The sequence below is a fragment of the Gopherus flavomarginatus genome, chromosome 1 (genome assembly GCF_025201925.1).
Source record: "Gopherus flavomarginatus isolate rGopFla2 chromosome 1, rGopFla2.mat.asm, whole genome shotgun sequence".
Taxonomy (NCBI): Eukaryota; Metazoa; Chordata; order Testudines; family Testudinidae; genus Gopherus; species Gopherus flavomarginatus.
The window spans coordinates 139,349,154-139,373,497 of record NC_066617.1 but is presented as its reverse complement, the minus strand read 5'-3'; the positions used below and the strand labels follow the sequence as shown (position 1 = coordinate 139,373,497).

The 24,344-nt window shown below is 41.4% G+C and overlaps 1 protein-coding gene across 3 annotated transcripts in view; it reads right to left on the bottom strand.

Moving 5' to 3' along the window:
* The window catches only part of VWF (von Willebrand factor), a 250,196-nt gene that overhangs the window by 90,678 nt on the left and 135,174 nt on the right, over nt 1–24,344 (bottom strand). For all 3 annotated transcript variants that reach the window (XM_050965078.1, XM_050965096.1, XM_050965087.1), the window contains exons 29-32: nt 21,299–21,418; nt 19,865–20,008; nt 4,653–4,796; nt 3,573–3,737 (exon numbers count right to left, since the gene is read on the bottom strand). In XM_050965078.1, the coding sequence (XP_050821035.1) occupies nt 3,573–3,737; nt 4,653–4,796; nt 19,865–20,008; nt 21,299–21,418 (573 nt within the window). The remainder of the gene's footprint in view (nt 1–3,572; nt 3,738–4,652; nt 4,797–19,864; nt 20,009–21,298; nt 21,419–24,344) is intronic.

Sequence of the window (24,344 nt, the reverse complement as noted above, 5' to 3'; positions counted from 1 at the left end):
GGCCCCAATTCAGCAAAATACTTAAGCATGCAGATAACTTTAAGCATGCAAGTAGTTCCACTGATTTCAATGAGAATACTCACATGCTTAAATTTAGGCATACTCTGCTCTGATTCTATGGTGATGGGCAGCAATATAAAATCCTAAAACAGATATTCTTAAAGTACCTTATTGAACTGGAGCCTCTACATGTATGTGTACAAACATGTAATGAAACAAGGGGAATATATTAATATAGGACTCATGGATTCCTAGATCACCAGGCCAAAAGGGAACACTGTGATCATCTAGTTTGACCTCCCATATAAAACAGGCCACGGAAATTCCCTGAATTAATTTCTGTTAATTAATGGGGTACTGTGGCATAATGGTTTGGTGGGCATATGTTTGGGGTGTCCCCATTCCTCATAAGTAGCAAACCTTCCACACCATACTACACTACTCCAGGATATATCATCTATATATCTCATATTCTACAGGAGCAGTACTGTATTTTGCAAATATTTGAGAAAGCTTTTAAATCTTTTTGATCACTATTGTTTATGGTATGCTTCCACCTGTAATGCCAGGCTCTGTTAGTACAATTACTCCAGGAAGGGGTAACTTACTTACTTTAAGAGACTTCTAAAAAATGATACAAGATAACTTTCGTGTTCAGAACAATGACATACTTTTAAGTTCTAATATCTCAGTATCTACTGCTGATACAAGCAAGAGCCAAGTTGTTCAGAATTAGGTACCTGACTTTAGGCATCCAAGCTTGAGTCTTTAGTCCAAAACCCTAGACCCAATGGAAGGGGGAGATACCAGCTATACAACAGCGTAGACCTCCTGTTTCCAGTCCTGATAGGTCATATAAGTTGCAATAAGAAAATGGTCACTGATTTCAGCTTCCTGTTTCCCATCCTGGGCCTTGAAGGGAAGCAATTTTGGGAAAGAAATCCCACATTTTATAGGGGCACAGGGGAGGAAATACATCTTTGAAATCTCATTGTTTAACAAGAAAATGGCAGCTACTTGAGAGATTTTAAAATGCCAGATGTCATCTCAGTGGAGATTGATTAAATCTCTATAAGCCAGATTCTGTCCCCTCCCCCAAACACACCTGATTTACAGGTAGCAGTACTTTACTCTGCAAATAGTCCCATTAATTTCAATGGGACTTCTCATGTAGTAAAGTACTATTCAGCAAGGGCAAAGCTGGCAAATGTTTATATAGCACCTAGCACAACTGGGGCCTGGTCCATGACTGAGGCACTTATGTGCTACCACAATACAAATAAATACCAATAAAAATATGGCCCTATATAACGACTGACTTGGGACAATAGTAGAAAAATATTGCCCAGAAATAAACCCAGTTCCTGAGAATTTGGCAAAATATTGACAGATGAATTTACTATTTTTACACGGTGATATTTTTTCTGGTCTTGTTCCTGGATGAAGTCCTTATTTGGTTTACTGCCCAGCTTTAATTATCTGAAATCTTTATGGATATATAGGCCTCAGTGCATAAACCTGCACAGAAAAATTTATGTTCTGGAATCCTCATTCACAAAGGGCCTGATTCTGCCTCCTTTTCTTAAGTTACATAATATCTCACTCTGCCATTTCTTCCATTGACATCTTTGGGATTACTGACACAGCTTGGCATTATTCTAGGTGAGTAAGCGTGGTGTAAATAGGCCCCACAATGATACACACTTGGATTTCTGCACAGAAGCCATAGGTACAGAAGTTCTGATCTTTGTAACTTTAGTATACAAACATGGCTAGCTGCATCAGTGCTCCTTGCCAGCTTGCTAGAGGCAGAGCTCAACATAGCAGGAGATATCAGACCAGGTAGCCACCTCTTCTCCTTAGTAGGGGGACAGTCATTAATAGAGCCTGTTTACTTTTCCATGAAACTAAGGCCTGGTCTTCACTTAAAACTTAGGTTGACATAGCTATGGCATTCAGGGGTGTGAAAAATCCACACCCTAGAGCACCACAGCTATGCCGACCTAACACCCAGCATAGGTGCAGCAAGGTCAATTAAAAATGCTTCCAATAGCCTACATATTGCTGCTTGGAGAAGTGGAGTTCCTACAAGGATGGAAAAATTCCTTCCACTGTTGTAGTCCGGTCTATGCTGTGGTGTTCTAGTGGCATAGCTATAGCACTGTATCTGTGCCACTATAGTCCCCGTAGCATACACACACCCTCAGGAAACGCAGGTGCTTTGTTGATTGGTCTGTTTGAAGGCCAAGTAGGACATCTGCTGAAGTCTATTTTCCTCTAGAATGTACTATTATCTGTCTAGAAGAACAACAACACAGACCTGACTGTCCTCATGAAAGCAATTTTTAAGCAATCAAATAGGTTAAAAATGCAAAGAGTATGTGTATACACATGCACATATATACATGTACACCCACATGCATAGGGTGCCCTTACTATGCCAATTTTGTCTAATAATATTACTACTGCCTAGCTTTATATATTGTTTTTTCATCCATGGATCTTGTAGCACTATTCACAGGAGGTCACTGTCATTATTCCCATTTTACAGAATGGTAAACAGAGTCGGAGGGAGGGTTAGTGATTTGCCCAATGTCACCCAAGTTGCCTCAGTATAATGTGAAGTTTTCCTATACTGAAAATACATATGGTGAAATCCTGGCCCCAGTGAAGTTAATGGCAAAACTCCCATTGACTCCAATGGGGCCATGATTTCACCCACAGAGAATAGTACAAGTACTCAAGTAATTTTGTCTATGGCAACTGGAAAGTTTTCAAAGGTGACCAGTATATAAAGGCTTCACTTTGCCAGTTCCAGGAGCATAACACAGCAGTTCTTTAACATCTAAATGTATGTTATGGCAATGTACAACCATAGTTAAGGACAGAAAGTGATATGAATGAAATCCAAATCTGGAACAACGGGGGAATTTAATTAGGCAAAATGAGTAAGTCAGATTTGACCCTTAGATCACAGCTAAGAATGCATAAAGTTCTGAGGGATCTTCAATGATCCCAACTGATTAGAACTTTGGTTTTACATCTTACCCTAAAGCTGGCATCCCCACTAACAAACTTCCCCCTAATACCATGCTTGGGGTATTTTTCTTCAGTAGGGAACTAATGTCCCATGGAGAGTCGTCAATGCCAACTGCTACTGCTATGGCTTTCCTTGGTGGTCTTTCATCCAAGTAGTGATCCATCCTGTGTATTGATAATATCCACAGCCTAAAGGACAGGGCTAAAGTTAAAAATGCTCTCTGAAAGCTGATGAAGTAGAATAGTAATTAGTACTATGCTGGAAACAGTCGGAATCAGTCACCATGCTAAGTGACTCTGGCTGTGCAAATGAGAACTCATGTAGAATGTCAATGAAACACCATCTGACTAAGTATCATTTGGCTGACATCTGAAAATGAGAAAATTGGTGGGCTTTTGTCTGAAATTAACTAAAGATTAAGGTAATGAAAGGAGTAGGGAAATACTTCTGTATATTGTATAAAGTACATTGTCTTCATCATTTCTGGTGGTTGTCTTTCTGGCTCAAGTTAAAAAAACTACATGAAACTTACCCTTGCACAGTTTATGGACAAATGCATCATCCAAGGTGACCATGTCAGGAAGGTCTTCAAATCGTCTTAGCTTAATGATCCTGTCAGTACCAGATTGCCCAGCTAATGTCCTCAGCTGCTCTTCATCGTATCTATTTCCAACACCAATTGGGAACAAGGTCACCCCTGTGAAATAGGAAGCAGGTTTTAAAAGTGTAATGGAAAAGAAGGGAGCCTCCTTGCTTTTGATTTGCACCTTTGAGTAGAATTCTAACAGTTAGTTTCAAGTATTATTCATATTATTCCCTCCCAATAGGCTGAAGGCAATTCAGCACATATATTACTATGTTCTAAATCACTGTAATAGTTATTATGAGACTTATAGTTACAATAACCACTGTAAGATCATGCAAGGTCAACATGAAGAAGCTGGAGACATTCAGAAAATGTTTAGAAGAACTAAAGCTTTGATCATTGGGGACATGCTGTTTTCTTTATTTCAACTCATTTAAACAAAAACAGCAACACTGAGCATTTAGATTGTGTTTAACATCAGTAGATTACAAAGTAATTTGAAAAGGAGGGTGTTGTTATTTCCATTTTACAGGTGAGGAAATTCAGATACAGAGAGGTGAAGTGCCTATGGTCACACGAGTTATAAAGCCCCATACAGTACATATTGACACACTTACAGGATGTATAAGTTATGGCAGAATTTGAGCTACTGTTTCTTACTCTGTTTATGAACCTTACAAGAACTGTCTCGATGTAAAGGAGTCTAAATTTATGACATTTAAATATCGCCACTGTAATCTAGTCAAATCCACAATGGTACTGAGAGAGTGAAAAGCTGTAAATGGAGTGAGACCTATGTCTGCTAAGCTGTCAAATAACAGGTCTGTACTTGCAGTTCCCGAAAGTTTAGGGGCCTCTGGATCTGGTGGTTTTGTTAAGACTCATCTCTACCAAATAGTAAACAATCACACTGAATCACTGCACTCATAACATCATGCCAACGTTTGGATTTATTTACTCTCCATCCAAACTTATTACTTAAATTAAGCAAATCGGTAAACATAATGGAAAAGTGATAAAATTTACTGTTGATGCTTGCAGAATATGCAGCAGAGTTCACTGGATCCTCTGATTTCTCCGATACAATGATCACTGCTATCTTTGATGCATTGGGTCTTCCTCCATGGGCTTCAGACATAGCATGCTGAATTGCAAAATTTACTGCTTCACCTAGAAGCAAATTAAAAGATATATGAAAGAAGCAGTAAATCACTTTCAAAAAGGCTGTAAAAATAAAGCCTCAGTAGTGGGTGATGGATAGGGGAAATGCTCTTTTCCAAAGCATTTTTAATGTCTCTCTTTTTACCATCCTATAAAGCCTCTGTCAGCTTTAGAATTCCACTGATACTACTAATACCTCCCTATACCAAAGGTTTTTCCTAGCTTCCCATAGTCTGAAATAATGGGTGTTTTACTGCCCTTCCCCTAGCTTAACCACTGGTGTAAAGCCATGTCTTTTGCCTTGAGGATCATCTTGTCTGGGAGTATTACCATGCCATTGGTTGGGCAGAAGAAAGGAAAGAGGAGGTATCCAAAAGGAACATGTCTTTTATAATTCACCTATTTTTCCTTTCTGTAGAGAAACAGTGACATCCAGTGGACAATTACATACACCAAAACTATAATCACCAGGGTATACTGTACTGTATCTGTCACCTGCACAATTCCCAGAAAAGATCTAGTGTGTTCCTGGTTTGTTTAACTTTTTCTATAATTGCAAGGAAGTATATTTTGCCTGATTTCTATCTACAATTTCTCTGAAATCTGGAAGTTTCAGACTAATCTGGACTACAGTCAAACAAATGCTGCAAAAAAGGATTCATGAAATTCTGCTCAAATGAAAATCACAAATTGGCTTAGATAACATCCATTGTTTCTCTTATTCAATATCTATGAACATTCACTCAAGCAAAGTTTTGTTCAGAAAGAGAAAGTATTGCAAATACTTGTACTCAGATATATGTTTGCAGGAGGTATTCACTTTGGAAATGATCATATGCACCTTTCTTGAAAGCTCTTTTGGGTTTGGGAGTACAGTGACCAGAGAGCAAGTATGAAATATTGGGAAGCTTTGATCTTCTAGTTGCTTATACAGTAACACGCCACTTAACGTTGCAGTTATGTTCCTGAAAAATGTGACCTTAGGCAAAACGATGTTAAGTGACTCCAGTTTCCCCAAATTAATGTAAATGGTGGGGGGCAGGGAGGGATGGTTAGGTTCCAGGGATTTTTTTTTTTTGCCAGACAAAAGGCATCATATACATTTTAAACAATTTTAAGCAAGCAATTTAATACAGGTATAAGTTTTAAACAATTTAAAAAAAACAATTTTATATTACAATCATCATTGCTGGGTATGAGGCAATGGGAGGTGCTCCCGCCTTACCCCACACAGGTACAGCCCACCGGCACTGCGGACAATGAGGCAGGCAAGGAGGCTAAAGGTGCCATAGGTTAGGAGTAGCACATTGCGCAGCAGCAACGGCAGTTTCCCCTATTGTGCAAGCACCAAGAGCAGGAGACTCAACCTTAGGCCAGCCCACTCCACCACTTCCCTCAAGCCCCCACCCTTAACCTGCCTCTTCTCTCCCCACACCTCCTCCCCCTTTACTCCACACGCTGAGTCCTCGCTCCTCTCCACCCCTCCCTCCTGCCCATGGCAATCAGCTGGTTTGAGGCATTCAGGAGGGAGGGGGAGGAGCAAGGACTCAGTGCGCAGGCTCCCCCTCCCTTCCCTGCCTCCTGAATGCCACAAACCAGCTGATTGCTGCGGGCAGGGGGTGGGGGGATGAGAGGGAAGGCGCTGATACATGGGGTCTGCCGGAGGGCGGGAGGTGCTGGCGGAGCTGATGGGGGGCTGCCAGCTGTGGACAAAGCAGGCAGCCAAATGAGGTAATAGCGAAGCATTGCGTAACTTAAAATGAGCACGTTCTGTAATGGAGCAGGGACGTAAGATCGAAACAATGTTAAGTGAGAAGACATTAAGTGGGGAGTTACTGTATAAGGCAAAGCCCTTAATATCGGGATGTCTGGTTACCCTATTTGGGAGTCACCAGTTTAGAGAGCAGAAATGATATTGTGTGACTTATATAACGTTGATACAAGGTGAATAGTGGGTTAAGAATAATCAATACTTGAAACTACAGTTGCGGGGGAATAGTTTATGAGCAGTCCCCAAGGCAGAAGATATTTTTTTATAAGCATTCACTGAATAATTTTGAATAACAAACACGTTCATAAAATATGGGAAGCCTGGTCACATATAATCCACCAAGAGGACACCGGAACAGCTCTCATGCTTAAACTCTTTTGATTTAATGGCCTCTGCATCATGTCCCCCACAATTGTTTCATTAGCAGAGACAGAGCTTCTTTTCTCAAATTACTGAAAGCAAGGGGAGCCTCTAGGAAGCCCACTCAGCATATTGGTTATGGCTAGCCTGGCAGCAGCAGGTGAAGACTGCAGATCTGCAGCGTAGGAAATCATGCTTTCGAAAAGTCTTTGGTCCTAAGAAGTATCAGGCTTCATGTGTGTGCCTGGAGAGTTTTAAGATGTTAAGCTGAACTCTCCCACCTCTCATCTCCTAGCCCTGCTTCAGGAGGGTCTTCTCCTTCCCCCAATCAAGATGTCTTCCACCTACCTGATTTGCCAAGATCCCCTACTACCTAGACAACTTACAGCCTCCCTACCCCCCTTATCTCAGCTACTGGCCCTCTTCTCCCATGTTACCAACGTGTTATTCCTTCCCCACCGAGGCTTGGTATCCAACAAGCACTGCCTCTCCACATTGGTACATGGCCTGCCAGAAGATCTGAGACCCATCAGCAGAGGCAGGTAAATTCAATCAGATTTAATGCAGTATTGAATTCCAAAGTGGCCATAATTTACAGTGACCAGAAACCTCCTTCCTCCTGGCACAGCTACCTCCGCTGGCATTCTTCCGACCCTTGAAAACTGGCCAGTTCCCAAGTATGAGCCAGAGTCCTGTGTGTATCTGAAGCATCAGCTTAACCACAATCTCTGCCATACATGCTTTTGCTTTTTAATAACTACCATAGGTAGGCTGGGAGGGTGGTAGAAACAAAACATGGCAAGCTATTTATAACTAATGAATATAACAAAATATAAGGAAAGAATTAATATGAACATTTCTGTTTCCATCCCCCAGAGTCATCCTTGCCTCTTAATAACCCTGAAGATTCATTTATTTTGATCTGTCTCTGATAAAACTCTCCTTTACTCATCCTCAAAGCAAGCCATCTTCCAGGCAGATGAAAACAATAAACTGGGGGGGGGACGACCTACCAATCTCTTGGTTGTTCTGTGAAAGACTTTTTGGTTTCTGTTGCCTTTATTTTATATATAAGAAAATCAAGTTTTCCACAGATTTATTTCAATGGAAAACAAAAACCAGATTGTTACAAGATATAACACAATAGTAAATCATTTTCAGTTTACTAAAATTTCTGTGAATATTCCCTCCTACCCCTTCTGGACCACATCTAGAGAAGGGAACCAGGTATCATGTGGATGTAAGCGAGAAATACCAATCACAAAGCATGTGGGCTAGCCCAGAGATCAAAGACTGATTTTTTGCATAGTACCTGTGTTGACACCAACCATTGATCCAGCACCCAGCATTTCTGAATGTTGTTTAAAGGGGCATTAGAAGGGGGCAATAACCCTGGATTTTCAGATCCATGAAGGACATTTTAAAAGTTGACATTAAAATAACAAACACAAAGTACTGTGGTAAATCAATGCTTAGACACTTCAGTGATGGGTACTATAGAAAACCCTAAGCTGAATAGAAATCGTCCTAACTACTTTTGCATGGGAAAGATAAGAAATGTTTTTCTTTAAAGAAAATATGGGAATGACCAAATATATACTATTTATTAATGACATCGGGTATAATCCTAGCTCCACTGAAGCCAAATGGGAGTTTTCTCATAGTCAAAGGATTTCACTCATACTGTTTTTCTTCTCTGGGGAAACAAAACAAAACAAAACAAAACAAAAACACAACACAACACAGAATTTTACTTGCACATTCCTTAGGCCCAGACTAGTAGAGAACATGTTGCCACAAGTTGACCATTATTTTATGTTATCCTAGGCCTGTTACTAAATATATGGTTTATTATTTCAAATGGTTCTTGTTTCCTACGAATATATAAATATAAAAAATGACTTCAATAACTGAATGTATTTTTGGTGCCAGACACACAGCCTATGAAAAATAGATGTGGAAGTCTTCAATGCTAAAGGCCTTCATTACATACTGCAGGGGAGAAAAAGTATCATGTAACACTTACACAATATGCAAATAGCCATAAAGGATTGTAGAGTGTGATGGGGCAAGCACAGAATACCCCTGCACTATGAGTATTGCAGCATGCGTCTCCACTGCCTCTGGAGATAATAGGCCAACTTCTGGCCTCTGCAGGCATAATGGCCAACATGTTAAACATATGGAGACCTAAATTTGGGCTTCCAAATTCTGAACTATAAGATCTGATTTTCAAAAGTGCTCAGTTAGCTCCCAGAAACTTTTTCACTAAAGTCAACAGAAGCTACTGGGTACTCAGCATCTTTGAAAATGATCCCACTTAAGCCTGGTCTACATGACAAAGTCAAGTCGACATACAGTTGTCTTGCTTCAATCTATGTGTGCACGTGTCTATGCTCAGGCCATGTCTATGCTACAAACTGTGATCAACAAAAGTTATGTATGGTACGGCTACTAAAGTTTATATATCGCCTGGGGGCCTGCATGCTTGACTGCTTGCATGACCACTGCACACGTTCACCAGGAGTGCTTGTGTTAACGTAAAGTGCAGTACACCACAGGCAAGTAGCCAACTGTACCACATGCTGCCATCCAGCACAATGCATTTAGAGAACATTTTGCAAAGTGTTGTGGGATAGAAATGACTTGCAAAGGGATCTCAGGGAGCTAGAGGTAAGGTTCTCAGGATGCAACTTTCTTCATTCCATAATGCCACCCATACCCCATAGTTTCCATGCCTTTTTTTAAAAAAATCCCACAACCTCCCCTGTGCCATCTCTGATGGAAGCATGGAGCCCAATGATTCTCCTGTATTTGCAGACAGTACCACAAGAATGGGGGACATGATATTTTCTTCAAGGACAGTTTGTTGAGGTACATAGCACAAAATAATTCACAGTTGGTGGTGGTGTTCATGGAGCAGCTGCAGACAGTCAAGTTCTACCTCTGGACCTGAGAAATGAGCACTGACTGGTGGGATCACATCATGTTGTAAGTTTGGGATGATGACCAGGGGCTGTGGAACTTTCAGCTGTGAAAGGCCACATTCCCGGATCTGTGCACTGAGCTCACTGCAGCTCTCCAGTGCAAAGGACATCAGAATGAGAGCTGTACTGACAGTAGAGAAGCAAGTGGCAATCACATTGTGGAAACATGCAATGCCAGATTTCTACCAGTCAGTGGGAAATCATTTTGGAATTGGAAAATTCACTGTGGAGGCCATTGTCATGCAAGTGCGTAGGGCCATTACTTGTCTCTAGCTATGCAGGACTGTTACTTTTAGCAATATGCAGGTCAAAGTGGATGGATTTGAAGCAGTGAAGTTCCTGAACTGAGATGGGATGATAGCATGCATATATTCATTTAGGCAGCAGTCCACCTTGCCTTAGAATACATCAAGAGAAAGGGCTACTTTTTTATGGTTATGCAAACATTGGTAGATCACTGGGAGTGCTTCATAGAGATCAGTATGGGCTGGTCAGGGAAGGTGCATGACGCTCCCATCTTTAGGAACACAGGATTGTTCATAAAGCTGCCAGAAAGGATGTTCTTTCCCGACCAGCAGATTCTCATCGACAGGAGCGGCGCCAGGGTTTTTGGCGCCCTAGGCACAGGGCCGGTTCACCAGTCCCTCGGCTCCGGTGGACCTCCCGCAGGCATTCCTGCAGACGATCAGCTGGTCCAGCGGCTCCAGTGGACCTGCCGCAGGCGTGCCTGCGGATGCTCCACCGGAGCCGCGGGACCAGCGGACCATCTGCAGGCACGCCTGCTGGAGGTCCACCAGAGCAGTCTGCCGCTCTCCCAAATCCTGGTGCCCTAGGCGACCGCTTAGGTTGCCTAAATGGAAGCGCCGACCCTGATCATCAGCGATACTGAAATGGCAAGAGTGATTCTAGGGAACCCAGCCTATCTATTGCTCCTCTTGTTTATGAAGCCATACACTGGCCACCACGACAGCACCCAGGAAAGATACAACTACTGGTTCAGGAGGTTCAGAATGAGAGCTGAATATGCTTTTGATTGAAGGAATTCTGGCTAGGATTCTAGATTGAATCTTGTGAGAAAAATATCCCAATGCTTATAGCTGCCTGTTGTGTCCTGTATAATGAGACAAAGGGGAAAAACTACCACCAAGGTGGTGGTGGAGTGGCTGCCCACTGACTTTGAACAAGGGTTAATACAAGACCCCAACATGGAGCTGGTGGTTGCAGGAGGTTTTAAAAGAGCTGCAGTGTTGTCTGGGTCTGGAACTTTGGATGTTGATAAGAAGTGTGTGGGTATTTTCTGTGGGGCTTGGTGTGTATTTACAAGGACTGTTTGCTTTGACTACGCTATGCATTCTGCAGCTTTTGTTGTGACCTAAAAAAGATAATTTGATTCTCCAAAATAGAATTTTGAGAGGAAAAAAACAGGGCAGAAAATCATTGTACAAATACCCGCAGGCAACGTTATACAAACTTAACAAATTAACGGTGAAAATTTAAAATTAGAAAGGATGTAAACAGTTATGTGCATTTGAGTGTACAAATTATAGTCCATTGTGGCTCTGCATACACCAGCCACAGTTCTCGCAGGTCAGTGCATGTGAAGCTGTGGTTTTCCTTGCTGTCCCTGGCATGGAGTGACACAGGTAAGGACATGGCTTGTGAGACCATATGGTATGTTGGGGGGTGCAGGGAACAGCAACAATGAAGTTCACCAGTGACTGCAAAGGGTAGAGTCTGGGATTCTTGGACTTGTAGGTCAACCAGGTTCTGCAGCATTTGGGTTAGCTGCCTGAGAAGTATCATTATGTCCAGGTGTATCTCCCCCTCTTTGTCCTGCTGAGTGTTCTGTGGGCTGGATGTTCTGTGGGTATGGAGGGAGCATCCCTCAAGATGGCAGCAGGAGGAGCTGCTGACAAAAACCAATAGATATACCACTGGATTTACTGTCACCATGGAACGTGAAAGACAAGTTTCAAAAATACCTTCCATTATTCTCATAAACACTTGTAATAAGAAATATTTATTGACACTTCAGCTTTGAAGCACTTCTGCACCACACCACTCTCCACCCCCAGCCATGTTGAGTATGGCCCACCAGGGGCAAGTGAGGGAAAGATTTTCTCTTGCATGAGGTTATTGAATTTCAGCCCCTATTCCACAGGTACATTTATAGGGCAATGGCACTGAATATTGACACTATTTTCCACAGGCAGTGGTGATCTTAGCTGATCTCGCTCCCGAGGGTTACAAAGGTACAGAGAACACAGCTGCTACTGGCATCCTGAAATTGCCTGAGCCTGTGCGCTGCTAGTCTGTTCACTGAAGTCATTGCAGAATGGTGAGGGAAAGTTTCCTATTGCAGAGAAAGAAATAAAGCTGCCATCCCTAGAAACCTGTGGGAGAGTATTGCAGTGTCTCCATGAAAGCATCATCGAGATCTCTCAGCAGATTAAAAGGGACATGGCTAAGTACGTGAACAAACTGTTCCACATGCCTAAGCCAACAGAGGAATTAAAAGGCGATGTCAACTCTGCCTGTTTGTTGTACCTCTGTCTCTCCTTGTATGAGTAAAACAGTAAAAAGTTGATATTTCTGTCTCTTTAGCTTGGGGATGGGCCAAATGCCATCTTTAAATGTGAGTAATGTAAGGAGAAATGCATGCACACACTTACCCAAGGCCCCTTCCCCTTCATCAGGCTCATTTGTGTTTGCCTGTGGGACTGGCTACACTGTGGCAGGGTCTCAAAAAGATCCTGGCTCATGGCATTGCTGGAATCCCTTGTTTTGTCTCCTCCTCTGCACATCCTCCTTCTCCTCACTGTTCACAGTTGTGGTCAATGTCTTAGGCTCCTCCAAGGTATCCACAGTGGTCTGTGGGGTTCTGGCAGGGTCTCTGCCAAGTATGGTATGCGCTTCCTTGTAGAAGCATAAAGTCTGTGAGGCAGTATTAGATCTATTCTTGACCTCCCTGGTCTCATGGAAACCCTGGTGAAGTTCCTTTGCTTTCTTGCAGCTCTGCTGCTGATCCCTGTTGTACCCCTTTGCCTGGAAACCCCAAGCAATCTGCTCAGAGATGTCCACCTTCCTATAGCTGGTCCATAGCTGCGCTTGTACAGTGTCTTTTCCCCACACGCCCAGGAGATCTAACACTTCCTGTTTACTCCAGGCAGGAATGCATCTAGTGTGTGGAACCAGAATGGTCAGTTGGGCAGCTGCATGCAACAAGGGTGAGCTGCTAGGTGTGTTCACCAAGGTGGGTGATCATGAAAAGCCATTTAAAAAAACACATGGGGAGGTTTAAAGTGTGGCTGGCTTCTGGTCTCTGTGACCCATGGGGAGAGGAGTATAAAATTGTGACCACTCTGGGTCACTGTTGCAGTGAAGAGGACGTTGTGGAACAGCTGCTGGAGGACTGTTAGGGTAGACACAGGTCAGGAAGTGTCCTTTACTTGCACTGCAACAACCTCAATAAGTCAACCATGACCTTATGCCATTCAGGGAGGTGGTTTCACTGCGTTGCTATGATGGGGCACTTACATCAGAGACATATTTTAGTTTAGGAACCTAAAATTAGGGCCTGGGCTCCTAACTTTAGGCACGTATTTTTTTGAAAAACTTGGTCAGTACTTCCAAGGGCTACTGCAGTGATGCTACATCTACTTCTTTCAGAGAACTCATGTGGAAATCTTCATATTATTTTCTGAAGTTGTATAGAACAAGAAATTCAGATACAATATAAGAATTAAAAATTAGTCTCCAAATAGATGTGGTGCCTAGGTCATGGAAAGAAAGGGATAGCATCACGGTGCTTATTGCATATGATCTTAGTTGCTTCTTTCTAACCCATGACTCTCAAGAAAGGTTCTCCATAATTTTTTCCATGGCCTACCATCTATCTCAGCACTCCCTGAACAAGATTGTAGAGTGAAGACAAAATGGCTGGATTAATTTTTAGTAAATCATTTGATACAGTGATGGACAAACTCTTACTTTGAAGGAGTGGTTTATATTGGCTTGTATACAAGCATATTGCAAGAACTGAAAGCTGATTAAATGAGCACTATAAAACAATGATAAAAGGCAATGTGCTGAGTTGGGTGGGAATTTTTGAATGGGAATCCACAGGAATCCACGCTAGAGCTTGTCTTATTGAATACTTTCATCCATGAACTGGGAAGGGGCAGGGAATGCAACATGTTAATTAGAATCACAGATATGAGATTGGAAGCAGTTAGGAATATGCCCAGTGAATGAAGAGAAAGTGTACAACATGGCTTAGAAACATTAGAAATATGGGCAGGATATAATAGAATGAGATTCAACCTGGAAGAAGCCAACCAAGGGAAAAACATTCCAATACATTAATGGTGTCATGGGGAGACACTAGGAAAGCAAAAATTGCTTAAAGAACCTTTTCTTTAATTTTCTCTGAAGTGAGGGATAAGATGTAAAATCCATTGGGGTACTGTAGGGTTGTGAGAGACAGGGGAATCCAACTAGGTGGAGGTTCCTGCATAAATCTTATGAAACGTGATCTTAAGTGGGCTCAATAGTTTCACTAACACCTCCACAATGGTTTTAACCAAGAAGGTAAAGTTCTTCAGAGGTCTTAATTACTCATGCCTATTGAAAACAGCCTGGGAAAGGAGTCAAAAGAAATGACTCCTAAGTAGCCAATAACGGTAAAGAACAGCCACTTAATCAGAAGCCAGTGGCCTGATCTGGTTTGCCTACGTGTGGAGTTATTTCTGACCCCTTAAATCTGTGTTTAAATCTTAATTTAGGGCTTGTCTATACAGGAAAGTTATTCCAGAATAACAGAGGTTGTGAATTTAAAATGTAACATCTATTCCAGAATAACTCCATGCCAGGACACACTTATTGCAGAACAAGGCCTGGTCTACAACTAAAACTTAGATCAAGGTAATCATGCTGCTCAAGACTGCAAACTTTTGTGCCCTGACCAGCATAATTTGGTCATCCCAACCCCTGGTGTAGACACAGCCAGGTCAGTGGAAGGATCCTTCCATCAGCCTAGCTACCACCTCTGGGAGAGGTGGATTAACTAAATTGACCAAAAAAATCCTTCTGTCAACATAGGAAGCACCTACACTCTGGCAGCACAACATGGATGTGCCACTGTAGCATAGAGACAACCTAAGAGTGCCCCTCTCTTGTTTAGCTTAATCCACTTCCAATCTCCTAGCTATTTTGAAATAACTCACGTGTAGACAAGCCACTACCAATTGAAACTAAGTTAATATCAGCCAACTGTAAGATAGATCCTGTTATCATAGTATCTGCACACCTCAAAACTGTAAACAAGTTTCTCCTCACAACACCCCTGAAAGCTAAGTGCTGTTATTCAAATGGAAACCCAAGGCACAGAGAGAGTAAGAGATTTGCTCTAGGTCACACTCAGGAAGTCTCTGGTGGAGCAGGAAACTGAACCCAGCTCTCCAAAGTCAAAGGCAAGTACCTTAACTACTAAACTATATATGGCTCTTTGTCCAACTGTTCATACAACTGAAACTATTTAAAAACAGATCTGAGTTCAAAATGTACAATGTTTGTGTTTAGACAAGCTCTTAGATTAAATAGCCCAACCACTTGGCGAGATCATTTATTTCCTTTCATCTAAATTTAAATAATTCTTGTCCCTTACTGACATAGCTGCACCAGTAAAAGCACCAGTGTAGAAGCAGTGATACCATCAAAAAAGTCCTTTTATTGAGATAGCTTCACACCAGTTCCCTGAACAAAGTAACTGTGTCTTCATAAGGAGGGTTTGATGTGGACCCCAGCCTCTATTATTGTAGGAATTTCTGAGCAAGGCAGTCATGGGTTAAAAATGTGATTGTAGAACATGTCAAAGGATCAGAATCTCTTGTTCTAGATTGGGGTCGGCAACCTTTCAGAAGTGGTGTGCCGAGTCTTCATTTATTAACTCTAATTTAAGGTTTCCCATGCCAGTAATACATTTTACCATTTTTAGAAGGTCTCTTTCTATAAGTCTATAATATATAACTAAGTTATTGTTGTATGTAAAGTAAATAAGGTTTTTAAAATGTTTAAGAAGCTTTATTTAAAATAAATTAAAATGCAGAGTCCCCCGGACCGGTGGCCAGGACCTGGGCAGTGTGAGTGCCACTGAAAATCAGCTAAAGTGCCACCTTCGGCATGTGTGCCATAGGTTGCCTACACCTGTTCTAGATTCAAGCTGGCCACCAATGTACCTAAGTGGTATAAAAGTGAAAAATTTGAGCTGACAGCTCTGAGTCTTAATGTGAGCTTACTAGACTGTCTATGAACAGGTCACCGTTAAATATTTAAGAATCCAAAGAGGCAATGAATCTTATCCAGGCCTGGTAATCTGTTAGAACAAGTGAATTTGAAGTTGTACCTTATGAGGAACCAGAGGGCTTATACAGAAAACTGTGTGCAACCTTAATTATGATGGAGCACATTCAATGCTGTGCATTAACTATGTTAGTGTCCAGTGCTTAATCTGTAATGAAAGATGTGCTGGGGCTCAAGCAATGTTTTTACATTCATCATTGATACAGCAAGCTCAGAGGTGCCTGGGCTATGAACTGCCAAGACTAGAGATGTTGGGGATCAGTCCTGGCACAAATTAAGCACTGTTGGTGTCCTTGACAACTATGAAATAAGAATATTACAGACACAAAAGAAAACTCCATTAAAAGAACATTATTAAGGTTGCAAAGTCAAGCAACAAATGATAGGGAATACCAGAATTAAGGCTGCCTTTGCAGCCTAATTTGGCCCCCTTGTGTGTATGCATTTTGATACAGTCTTTAATTACATGATCACGTACTATTTTTCCCCACAGGATCCTTGCCTCATTCAGTAAGCAGGATGGATGGTGCTCACTTGGTGACCAGCAATTCAGTTTTTTGTTTTCTCCTGATTGTTAAATGTGTAGCCTGAGGTCTCATTTACTACACACTGTTCAAACCCTGCCCTGGATACAGAATTGGTAATTTCCTCATAGGCATTTCTATGGTGCTCATCATTGTAATACCTGAGTGCTTCACAAATATTAATTTATCTTCACAACACCATTGTGAGGAAAGGAGGCATTAGTATCCCGGTTCTACAAATAGGAACTGAGGTATGGAGAGATTAATGTCAAACATATCCACTAATTTGGGGTGCTCAATCTGAGATGCCTAGGACCTGAGTTTTCAGAATACTTGGCATTAGACAGCACTTTATACATTCAAAGCACAGCTCCCATTGCAGCTAACAGTGCCCAACACTTCTGAAATGCAGATCCCAAGGTCTGAAGTCAGGCTCGAGGAAAATGAGGAACTCAAAATTAGTGATCATCTTTGAAAAGTTTGGTTTTAAGTGACTTGTCCAGCATCATGTAGAAACCCCATATTAGAGGCCGGGGACAAAATCCAGTTCTCCAGGGTAGCATTCCACTGCCTGCACCATGAGACTGTCCTCTCTCTTCTTGCAGTCCCCTGCCTCATTCATTGCACATCTTTCAGCTTCTGCAACAAATGATGCAGAGCTGCTACAGACAACATCCTTCTTTATTACACAGCTCTGATTCATCCCCAGATAGGGTCAATCCTGTGTACTGAATGAGGCAGAGATCCTGTGCAAAAACTAGTATGTGATCATGTAATTAAAGATTTATCACACTGAATATGCCCAAGGAGAGTGAATTAAATTTGCACAGGCAGCATTAATTCTGGCATTTCCTTACTTTTGAGTCCTTGATTTTGCAACTTTAACATTATTGCAATGTACTTTTTTTTTATGCAATTTCCTACTTTTTTTAAAACTTAAAAATTGAAACAACAAAAATTACATCACAGAACTGTATTGAGCCCCACACATAGCTTCCTCCTATCTGTACCCCTGACTCCTGCCATTGCTCCTGCCTGTCTCCTCCCATCTTCCAGCTCCGGACTTTTAGTTCCTACCTCTGTCCCTGTTTCCTGCTTATGAACTCCCACATTCCTATTTTCTCCCACATTCTGAGAACAGGAAGTATTACTGTAAAGGTAAATACCAGTGTGTAGCAAAGCTCCCCATTTTAATAAAACCGCATCCACTCTATGAGGGATTGGAACCCTTATTGCAAATATGCTGAAACCTCTGCAAGTGTGGCCCTGTCAACCTGTGACATGCGCCCCAGCTCTGCAGCTTTGATACAGCTAGCTGTTTGTAAATTAGTAGGAACACTAAAGAGTTATCATGCATGTAGCTCACACCCTGAGCATCAGCAAACAAGCTACATGGAACTATGCAAGGGCCTAAGCAAAGGAAGTTTTACCACAGGGACCAATCCTGCAACTGTTCCTGACATGAATATCCCCACTGACTGTAAAGGGACTATTCATAATGGTACAGGCAGCGTAATGATTGCACAGGATCGTGTTTTGAGTATGGGAGAGACTATGCAAATGAGAAGCAGCAATGCTGGTATTGGAATGACAATGCTGGTTGATGAATTAAACCCTGGAGCATGCCCAGGATGAACGAAGGATGAGATTTTCAAAGCCACCTAATGGATTTTAACACCCAAATTGGGGCATCCAAATCTTTCAGGCAGCCTGAATGTTTCCAGAAGCATGAACACTGGCAGACTGAGCTGAATGCTCCTGCATTTCCCAAGAGCACTGGGCCTTCTATTCCACCAGTCTGACTCAGGAATGCTTTTTAAATGTTCTGGGATGCAGGATCAAGACCATAGTGACTGACTTTACTTGCTTGGGAGGAGTGACTTCTATTCCATTCAGGGTCTCAGATAACCTCCCTCATTCTGGTATCTGAGTGCCTTCCAATGAGAAATAAACAAGTCACTGGCAACTGTGTAAAGTATCTCCCAGTCCATCTCCTCTCCCCAGGACAGGACCATGTTTTCGTTGCTTATCCTGCTAGCCTCTGTAGCTTACTATACATTACACAGGAGACTTTATGGAACTTATCTATCTGAATGTAACAATTTCTCCCACAAAGAGCTTGTAGAAGCCTCATCAGCCATCTGGTATTTTTATTTCTCCAGGCTGAGAAAGCAATCATAGCCAATCCTCCTGCGAACTATGGAGGTCAGGTTTTTATTTCTCACTTTTCTATAGCAATAACTCTTTACAGGATAAACTAGGCCAAAGACCCTAAAATCTGTACACTTTTCTGCTCTTATAGGACCCTAATGCTTGAAGGCTGCCAGACAGAATGTGGTTCCAGTCCAGAAGAATGAAATTCTCAGAGTATTTGGTCAAAGACCTGATATATTGTGATATAATTTGCATTTGTTGAACCTACAACTGGAAAGCTTACACACTCTTCCCAGGACCATAGGGGAATTTGGGTTACCCAGGAATATTAGGACTAACATAGACATATTTCTAGGTATCGTTTTGTGGAAGTGATAGAAGCTGACAAATTGGTGATGATCTAAATCCTAAATTACCATTTTCTTTCACTTGCCTGAGAGATACATAACATGTGAATACTGAGAACTCTTCTAAGGAATAAAGAAAGTCATTGTCTCCTTTCCAGTGTAAAGTGTGGTACATTATGAACTTTGCAACTCTTAGACAGACACGTTTTAGAGTAAACTGAAACTCCTTGCCCATAAATCAACATATAACCTGAATGAATTATGAAAGAATATATTCCTAGTGCACCACACTAGCACAGAACCATCTGTCCAAGATAGTATGCAGTGTTGTTGTAGCTGTGTCAGTCCCAGGATAGTAGAAAGAGAAGCTGGGTGAGGTAATATCTTTTATTGGACCAACTTCCACTGGTGAGAGTCTCACACTTTCGAACTTACACAGAGCTCTTCTTCAGGTCAGAAGTTGGCCCAATAACAGATATTACCTCACCCATCTTGTGTTGCTAATGTCCAAGATAGTGTTTAGGATCAATCTACATTTAAAATTGTCCCCTCCGGCAACCACACAATCACTTACCTAGTTTGTTGGGACCTTGATCTCTTTGCTGAATTGAGCTCACCCTATTTAGAAGATTTTCACTCTCTTGTGGCATGTTCCATGAAATTTCCAGGGTGTTTGCCCTTGCATACTGGAGAACCGACACTTGAGTCGAGTTGCGGCCTGAAGCGGAAAACAGAAGACAAATGATATAAATAAAAGACAGTCCATCTGAACTATTTAAAAATAAATCAGAAGTCACACTTTATATTAAAGTAGAGCTGATTGGGAATTTTTCATCACAATAAATTTCTGAAGGAAAATGCAGTTTCCAGAAAATTGAAGTTTTCCACAGGGAAAAAGAATCTCAGTGTTGATAAAAAAAAATTCCATTGAGAAAAATTTAAATGACTTTTTTATCGTGTCACTTTGACCCACACATGAATATTTTGTTTTGCTGAACAACCTAAATGTTTTGTTTGAATCAGTTCAAACTGCTTTTCCCTAACAGTTCATTCCATATGGGAGTTGTAGTTTGGGTCCCATTCTCTCGTGTGCCATGATTCCATGGTAGATTAAAGAGACTGGTGGTATTTAGCCAAGATGTTCACATCAAGACTAGACTTTTCAACAATAGATCCAGGCACCTAAGCATGGGAGGGAATCATGCTGTCAGGACTGGGACATAAGCAGCACATCTAGTGGCTGGAATCAGAGTCAGGAGCCATGCCAAGGGCTCAAGCGAGAGTTGGAGACCATGGTCAAGGATCAGGAACAAGGCAGGAACCAGAAACAGGTCAGGAAAGCAGGAACCAGAAGCATGGAAAGGAAGCCAGCTTCAGGAGTCAGGCAAGGCAAAGTCTAATGTAGCATCCAGGTAGAGTGCAGTTGTGCAGACAACTTCCTGTGCCTTTCTTGGATTTAAATAGGAAACTCTGACCAATCAGAGGTCCTGCTGCTCCTCCACTCAGGGCCCAGAAATGCCACCCTGTTGTACCTTCAGGTTTCCTGCTCTCTCCGCTTGGGTGAGAATAAGGCAACAACAGTTGCCTGGGAACCCTGCAGACCCAGGTTTGAGACCTGTGGGTTCATGATACTTGCACTCTTGGAACAAGATATTATCCCCCTCCCTCAAGAATGTAGTCAGGGCATTCCCACTAATTATCAGCCAGGATAGCTATGATTCTGACCCACTAGTACTGGAACCAAGTGCACCACTTGCTGTATCTTGACAAAAGAAACAGCTTAAATTTCAGCTGACACCAGAATGTTCCTCATCCTCCTTAGATACCATCAGTAGAATGGGAGCCAACTGAAAACCAAGGGGTCACTCACACATGGAAATTTAAGCTTCAACACATTTTTTTTAAATTAGGGTGTATGTGTAAAGTATCAGGGTCAATACTGTCATGGCCCTTACACAAACAAAGTAAGAGTAAAAGAAAATTAAGTGTTAAAGGGCTGTTTACTTACTGATGCCATAGTTTTCAATAAATGCTTTTACAAAACTTTTCATTTCCTGAAACTCTGATGCTCCAACGTTGGAATTTCCATCCAGAAGAAACATGACATCCATTGGTCTGTTGCAAAATTCTGAAAAGAACATAAAAAGGCTTCTTATATAAGATAGCCATACCAAACATCTGCTGAATAAGGAAAGGAAGATGGAAGGAAAAAGACAATAGACAACTGGAGTTTGGGAAAACAGTGGGGCGGTGTTCTGTTGATACAAGCAGTAACTTCCTCTATGTCAGAACTGAGCTGTATGTTCAACATGAGAGCTTTGTCCCCAGGTCTCCAAGAAGGACATCTCACAAACTTTCCTGAACCCAACAAAACTTTGAAGTTCTGGTTTACTTGGCAGGGATGAGGCCTCAGCTGATATGCTAGGTCCATTGTTGAGCACTACACTTTCAGAAGAGATGTGGACAAACTAGAGACAGTCCAGAGGACAGCAACAAAAATTATAAGAGGGTTAGAAAATCTGACCTATGAAGAAGAGTTGAAAGAACTGGGCATGTTTTGTCTAGAAAAGAAAAGGCTGAGGGGGAACATGGTAAGAGTTTTCTAATATTTAAAAGGTTGTTGTAAAGAGGACAGTGATCAATTGTTCTCCATGTCTATTAAGGGTAAGAGAAGTAGAAATTAGTTTAGTGTGCAGCACAAGAGATTTAAGTTAAATAATAGAAAAAAACTTTCTAACTATAAAGATAGTTAAGTAGTGGAACAAGTTACCTAGGGAGACTGTGGAATGTCTATCACTGAGGCTTTTAACAACAGGTTACCTATGAGAGATGGTCTAGGTATATTTAACCCTGCCTCAGTAGGGGATGAAGTAGATGAACTCTTGAGGTCCCTTCCAGCCCTACATTTCTATGATTCACAAAAAGTTTCATGGTGAAATAATCAAACTTAGAAGCAGAGGGAGGAAGTGATTTTAACTTCTGATGGGCAGGCAGATGAAAACAGTTTGGCTCCATCAGCTGTTCTTTAATGACCTGAAAATCAAAAAGGAATCCTATAAAATGTCAAAACATGGACAAATTAGTAAGGAGGTTACAAAAGAACAGCACACGCATGAAAGGAAAAATCAGAAAGGCAAAGGCACAAAATGATTTACACTTAGCAAGGGACTTAAAAGGTGACCAGAAGAGGTTCTTTAAATATATTTGGTGTAAGAGAAGGATGAAGGAAAATGTAGATCCTGTACTTAACAGGAAAGGAGAGATAATAACTGATGACATCAAGAAGACTGAAGGGTTTAATGCCTATTTTGTTTCAGTCTTCAGTAAAAAGGTTAATGTTGACCAGATTCACAACACAATTAATATTAACAACAAGGATGAAGGAATGCAAGAAAGAATAGGTTAAAGAATGTTTAAATAAATTAGATATATTCAAGTCAGCAGAACCTGATGACATTCCTCCTAGGGTACTTAAGGAACTAGTTGAAGCAATCTCAGAACTATTAACACTTATCTTTGAGAACTCCTAATGAACATATGAGATCCCAGAGGAGTACAGAAGGACAAACATAATACCTATCTTTAAAATGGGAACAAAGAGGACCTGGGGAATTTTAGACCAGACATCCTAACTTTGATACCCAGAAAGATATTGGAACAAATTATTAACAATCAATTTGTAAGCACCTCCAGTACCATAGGGTTAAAAGGAATAACCAGCATGCATCTGTCAAGAACAAATCATGTCAAACCAACCTAATTTCTTTCTTTGACAGGATTACTGGTTGACTGGATAGGAAAGAAGCATTAGATGTGATGTATCTTGATTTTAGTAAGGCTTTTGACAGTCCCATGTGACATTCTCATAAGCAACCTAGGGAAACATGATCTAGATGAATTTACTACAAGGTGAGTGCACAACTGGTTGAAAGACCATATTCAACAACAGTTCATTGTCAAATTGGGAGGGCATATCTAGTGCAGTCCCATAGAGGTCAATCCTAGGTCTTGCACAAATCAAAATTTTCATTAATGACTTGAATAATAGAGTGTGGGGGGGTGGATAGCTCAGTGGTTTGAGCATTAGCCTGCTAAACCCAGGGTTGTGAGTTCAATCCTTGAGGGGGCCACTTAGGGATCTGGGGCAAAAATCAGTATTTGGTCCTGCTAGTAAAGGCAGGGGGCTGGACTGATGACCCTTCAGGATCCCTTCCAGTTCTAGGAAATTGGTATATATCCATTATTAGTGGAGAGTATGCTTCCATAATTTGTGGATAAAACCAAGCAGGTGGGGTTGCAAGCACTTTTGAGGACAGTATTAGAATTCTGAATTGACCTTGACAAATTAGAGAATTGGTCTGAATTCAACAAGATGAAATTCAGTAAAGACAAGGACAAAGCACTTTACTTAGGAAGGAAAAAAAATCAAATACACAACTAAAAATGGAGAACAACTGGCTAGGTGGTGGAATTGCTGAAAGGGATCTGAGGGTTATAGTGGATCACAAATTGAATATGAGCAATGTGATGCAGCTGCAAAAAAGACTAATGTAATTCTGGGGTGTATTAACAGAAGCAATGTATGTAAGACACAGGAGCTAATTGTCCTGCTGTATTTTGCATTGGTGAGGCCTCAGCTGGAGTGCTGTGTCCAATTCTGAACACCATACTTTAGGAAAAATATGGACAAGTTGGAGAGAGTTCAGAAGGGAGCAACAAAAGTGATAAAAGTTTCAGAAAACTTGACTTACGATGAAAGGTTAAAAAAAACTGGACACATTTAGAAACAAAAGACTGAGGAGGGACCTATTAACAGTCTTCAGATACTAAAGGGCTATTATAAAGAGGACAGTGGTAATTTGTTCTCCATGTCCACTGAAGGTAGGAAAAGAAGCAATGGGCCTAATCTGCAGCAAGGGAGATTTAGGTTAGATATTAGGAAAAAAGTTCTAACTATAAGGGTAATTAAGCTCTGGAATAGGCTTCCAAGGAAGGTTGTGGAATCCCCATCACTGGAGGTTTTTAAAAACAGGTTGGACAAACATCTCTCAGAG